We start from the raw sequence: 5,796 nt of genomic DNA, 5'->3' as shown, positions 1-5,796 counted from the left end.
TGAGAGACATACAGCATGCAGTCATTGTCCTTATGAGAGAGTTGCTTCTTCTGGTGTCTAATCAGTCAGGACTCTTGACTGTTTATTGTTTCTCCACATATGCACAAATAATTCAGCATCATTTTTCTCAGGAACTGCTATGCCAGACACTGCACTTCTGAAACTGAATAAAAGTCTTTTTGTTAGTCCAGTTTGGGGTTATTTGTTTGTTGTTTGTTTGGCTTTGAGTCAAGGTCTCAGTAGTTTAGACTGACCTCAAACTCCAGGCAGTCCCGCCTCAGCTTCCCTAGTGCTAGGCCTGCAGTCTCAGCTAGCTTTCTCTTGTGCACGCACATCAGTTCATTTTTATGCCTTTCATGTGTGCTCAAATAAACATGTGCATTCAAGTGCTATTGTATTTATATCATAAACATTTCATAGAAGCAAACTTCTGATTTATAGACATAATAAATCATATGTGCTAAAAACAGATCTACTTTCCAAATGGATGTTTGCTGAGACAACTTTTGCAAATAACATTTGAGTATTAAAAGGGCAATATAATGTTAAGCTTATAAAAATTGATCTAAAATATATTCTGATAAACAAAATTGTTTAAAATTACTTATGAAGATGGATTGTGTTTTCTATCTTGCTTCATATCTCTTCCTCCCTCTACTAAATTGTATTTTTTAGTTTCAATAATCACAAAATAACTTAAAATTAAAAATACTGGGGCAAGAAGCAAAATATTTAATAATTAGGCTTCCATTGTTCTCTCATAATATCTATGCAAGATATTTTGAATTGGAATTTTCTTTAGGATGCTAATGTAAATGTATTTACTCCTCACTAATATTTATAGAATAGACACTACAGTCTAATTATGGCAACACTGGCTAGATCCTTTATATGGGATTACAAACAATTATCTAATTATGATGATATTTGAAAATCTAAGTGCTGGGCTGGAGAGATTACTCCTCAACTAAGACTTCATGCTGTTCCTTAGAAGAGTCAAGTTCTGTTCCCAGCATTTACAGGGAGGCTCACAAAGACCTGTAACTCCTGTTCCTGGGAATCCAGTGCCCTTTTCTGGTTTCCACAGGCACCGAACACACACATGGTGCACACACATACATGCAGGCAAAACACATACGCAACATTTAAAAGAACAAAAGTACTAATCAAGTTCAAAATAAATGCATTAAATAAAACATATAAACATTGAGTTACATTTCTGATGGAGGGAAATAAAAACAGCAAACTATTTACGTTTGGACTCCTCTCTTAAACAGGGAAGCTTCCACTTGGCACTTACACTGGAAGAAACAAATCTGCCATCCCTTTAGATACAATGATCAAGGCCATGTAGAATATAAAACCACTCAGAATATTCCCAAGTTTATATGTGTACTCCTTGTAATTTACTTTACTCTGTAAACTTAATAATACTTGATAATTGTTAAGGATGTGTTACTTACTTTGATCTTTCTGCCTAGGACAACAGCAGAAGCCTTTTGTCGTATATTGTCTCATATTATCTTCGAAATTTTGATGAGGTAAGACCGACTTTGTATACAGCTCTATTTTGATTTTCTTTCCTTGCATCTGTGTGTGTGTGTACGGTGCATGATATGAGTGTGATGGTGTGTTTGTGCTAACTTGCAGATACCGAGGCTGGAGCAAGACTCGGGGCCCCTCCCTCTGTGCTCTCCATCTTGTTTTCTTGATGCAGTCCCTCAGTAGCCAGGAAGCTTGTCATTTCAGCTAGGCTGATTAGCTGTCTAGTCCAAGGTTTCAGATCATCTTATTTCTGCCACCTCCCCCACCATGCTGAGGTTAAAGGCTCACGTAGCCATGATTGGCTCTTTCCATGGGTGCCATAGATTTGAACTCAGGTCCTAGAGGATGGCAGAGTAAGCACTCTGGCTGATTGAGCCATCCCAGTGGTGCATGCCTCACATGCATCCTCTCTGTAGGATGATTCCGTTGTGTTTTTCCAGTTGTCTTGTTGGGGTTGCTGCCATTCCTGTTGTCTCTTTTTCACACTGTTTTGTTTTAAATTGTGTTTGCTAATTAGGATGCTGGCAAGGAACAGTGTGTCTTCCCTCTGGCAGAGCCCCAGGAGCTGTTCCAGGCCTCACAGATGAAATTCGAAGACTTTCAGAAAGATCTCAGAAAACTAAAGAAAGACCTGAAAGGTAACATATGACCCTGAACTTACATTTTTAAAAATATATAATCATAATGATAGATGATAAACTTTTAAGGATTTTTAAAATAAGTTAGGCAGAAACTTCACTTAGTGGTTTTTTTAATCTCTTTATGTATAGCAAAAGAACAATATGCCCATATTTTTGTTTTTCGTCGCTTCTGAAAGTTGGGCATTGGAAATTCAGTTATCCAATCATGTCTGCCATTTGAGTCACAGTCCATCCCCCTGGGAACAAGTTCACATTTTGTTTTTATTTTGTAGCCAAGAACCCTTGGATAGCCTCCATATCTTGGTTGGACACAAATCCTGTCATTGTTGAAAGATTAATAGTTCCGGCCTGTTCTCCTTTGATATACTTGCCCAAAATTCTGTGACTCGTGAACACTTGTGAAAACAAAGCGTTTTCTGTGCATACGAGGTTAAATGACACATGTGTTTACTGTTGTATGGTGGGCAACAAAGCCTAACATCATGTAGTTTTGATTAGTGATTATCTGAAATTCCACAAATTTCTTTAATCAGTAACATTAACATGCAAGAAAATAGTCTTCCAAAATTTACTTCTTCCCTCCTTTTTGTGCCATTTATTTTTGTTATAGTGTTGGGAATCTATTTCCACTTCTTTTTGAGTTATATTAAGTTTAGACAAAGAGAAAATAAGGTGACATAGAATTTTCATTTGATATAGTGTTAGTAAATGATATAAAGATTTAGTCACTTCTGCACAGAATTTTAAATAAAAAGATCTATTTTTATGAGACCCAGTCTCAAAACAGGAAATGCATTTACCTGAGTTGGTCCTGATCTGTCACCAGATTTATGGCTGTTATATTCTGGACACAGATAAATTTAAATGGATTTCAATAAATATCACAATTTTTAAAGTTCCTATATATTCACATGGTATACATTAGGTGTTAGTGAGATGTGGTCAGTTTCCCAAACACAGTTACTGGTGTTAGAAGAGCTGCAGTTCTGTCCCTTATCTGTGTTCCTTTCCAATTGCGTGTATAGGTACCTATTGATTAAGGATAAGAAATGGTAGCTTTGCCTTATCTGAATTTAACAAGTATATGAGGACTGTTTTCTTCTTATTGGAAGTTATGGCAACATATATTTAAGTTGTTGGGAGGGAGATATGATGAGGGGTTCTGGGAAGAGTTGCAAGTGGTGGGCTGTGATGGTTGGATATGTTCAAGATATATTGCATACATGTATAAACTTTCCAATAAATACTTTTTAAAAAGATGATTGAAAACTAATTAATTCTTAAAGCATTACATAAGAACTCCTATTATAGAGTTTGTGACAATTTAAAAATTATGTCTTTGTTTAGTTAGGCTTTACATACGCAGTGGTGTGGTGCCAGGAGCATTTTGGAGAGGCTGGAAAAAACTTCATATATCCTTCAGCACTCCATTCTCGAAAATTAAGATTTCATCCTTTACAGATGATTAATAAGGGGAATGATGTTATTAGTAAATATGAAGTTACACAAACAAGCACATAGTCACTTACATGTGAGCACTCAGATAAACACATATTCAAACATTCGTATACACACACAGACATGTACATACATGCACACAGATGTACAGTTCCCACATATATATATATACCTTCACATACACAGAAATGTTCACACATGTACTTACACACATATAACTGAAAACATATGATACATGAACATACAGATCCTCTTTAGAACCCATTGGTGTTAAATGTATATGAAGCCATGAAAATACGAGATTTAATTGTGAGAGAAATCTGGGAGCCCAAGAGGACAAATGTTACGTCATGGGCTGAATGAAGGATGAGGAGTCAGCGCCTCCACTATGTCTCTTGAGCGGTTGTTTTCTAGAGCAATGCATCAGCTATAGAAAACTACATAATGGAGGATCATCTTAGCATATGTAAAAACAACAAGAGGTTAAACAAGAGTTAGCAGCCATGAAGGCTTGTGGTTTACAGAGAGGAAAGATGAATGTATTCAAAGACCGGTACCATTGGTCAGCAACTGTAACATTTTCCTAGCAACTCCCTTCTTTGTGGGGTATGTCAATTCAGTGTCATAGAATGGGAAGTGTGTGAGCTTCCCAAGAACTCTTTAGTTCATGGCAGGCAGAAGCACAGAAGAAGGAAGATGATTTTGGGGACAAGGTACACATTCCATAACCCACTTCCTTCAAAGACTTTCAACCTGTCAGTAGCCCATTCAGCCAGGAGCTCATCAATCCCTGAAAACACTGTGGAGGACAATGCCCTCAAGACACTGCTGGCTGGAAACCAAGCCTCCCATACATGCATCTCTGGGGGGCCATGCCATATCCAAACCATAACAGGGGGGGTTCATGAGCAAATAAATACAGAAACTGCAGCATTAAGTTTAATTGTGAGAGGAAATCACAGTATTGTACGGTGGAGGGATGCGCAGTAGTTCTTTGGTTTATTTTATACAGAGCACCCATTGTTTTTTTTTTTTTTCCACAGAATGTGTGGTGGGCTCTTTGGCTAGGAGAGCACACCTAACACATTCTGAGGAACACAGGCTTGGTACTGGGTTAGGGGCACAAGCATGATGTGCCTCTGAGCTCACAAGGAAACAAGTTCATGAAACACTTTCACCGTTTGTTGTTGTTGCTGCTGTTGTTTGGACAAGTCAGGTTAGTTCGAAGTGGCGTCAAATTCTGAGAATTAAAAAAATATCTTTTACTTTTCAAAATCTGATTGCTTTCATAGTGGAGATGATTTGGGCAGAAGGAAGGAAATTTTATGAATCAAAATTTATTTCCAACTTTTGATAAATAAAGTACCATCAGAAATAGAGTTTTTGTATCAGCGATGCAGGAAGTTACTTCTTTCTGTTAGGTGTGGTTTGGTTATGCATAGACATGTTCATATAATTAAATTGAGGTCAAATTGGAGGTTATTTTATATGAAGTTATAGTACTTATAAAAATGGTATCTACCTTGATCTGTGTAGTCCTTTAAAACTATTGTTTAATTTGCTTTACGTTTAGATTTATTTATTTTTTTATTATATGTGGGTGGATGTTTTGCCTGAATGTGTGGGTCTGTGTGCCACATAAATGCCCAGTGCTCATGGAAAGCAGAAGAGGGTATCAGATCCTCTGGAGCTGGAGTTACGTGGGGTAGTTAATTACCATGTGGGTGCTGGGAATCAAGCCTGGGTCCTCTGGAAAATCGGCCCACGTACTTAACTGCTGATTCATTGCTCCAACCACTAAAATGATTAGCTTTTCATAATCAAATTTAGGGAATGCTTTAACAAGTTTCAAATAGCCTGTCTGCACATTTTTAGAGGCAGTTGTTTTAATCAGATATAGAAAAATGGTTAAGTATATAAACAAGGCATTATAATACTCTGTGGTAAACATTCAGTAGCATTTCCTATTCATGTGATAAAATTGAATTAATATTGAACTGATGGTAAGAAATACAGAAAATATTTTTAGAAGAAACAGGGAGTAAATAGCTCCTTGGGACAACTGTGAAATTAAAAAAAAAACCCTTTTATGAAGTAGATATCTTAATTAAGGGAGCCATTTTAGGGTTGGCAAGAGACTTGACTCTAAAGG

At 36.9% G+C, this 5,796-nt stretch overlaps 1 protein-coding gene across 1 annotated transcript in view; it reads left to right on the top strand.

Annotated features, from left to right (window-relative positions):
* Fmn2 (formin 2) overlaps positions 1–5,796 on the top strand; it is a 292,978-nt gene that overhangs the window by 168,925 nt on the left and 118,257 nt on the right. The window contains exons 10-11 of the mRNA XM_026789966.1: positions 1,482–1,541; positions 2,063–2,183. Of these exons, the coding sequence (XP_026645767.1) occupies positions 1,482–1,541; positions 2,063–2,183 (181 nt within the window). The remainder of the gene's footprint in view (positions 1–1,481; positions 1,542–2,062; positions 2,184–5,796) is intronic.

The sequence above is a fragment of the Microtus ochrogaster genome, unplaced genomic scaffold, assembly GCF_000317375.1.
Source record: "Microtus ochrogaster isolate Prairie Vole_2 unplaced genomic scaffold, MicOch1.0 UNK35, whole genome shotgun sequence".
NCBI classification, from domain to species: domain Eukaryota; kingdom Metazoa; phylum Chordata; class Mammalia; order Rodentia; family Cricetidae; genus Microtus; species Microtus ochrogaster.
The sequence above is the reverse complement of the archived record's forward strand: the minus strand, read 5'-3'. Positions and strand labels throughout refer to the sequence as shown.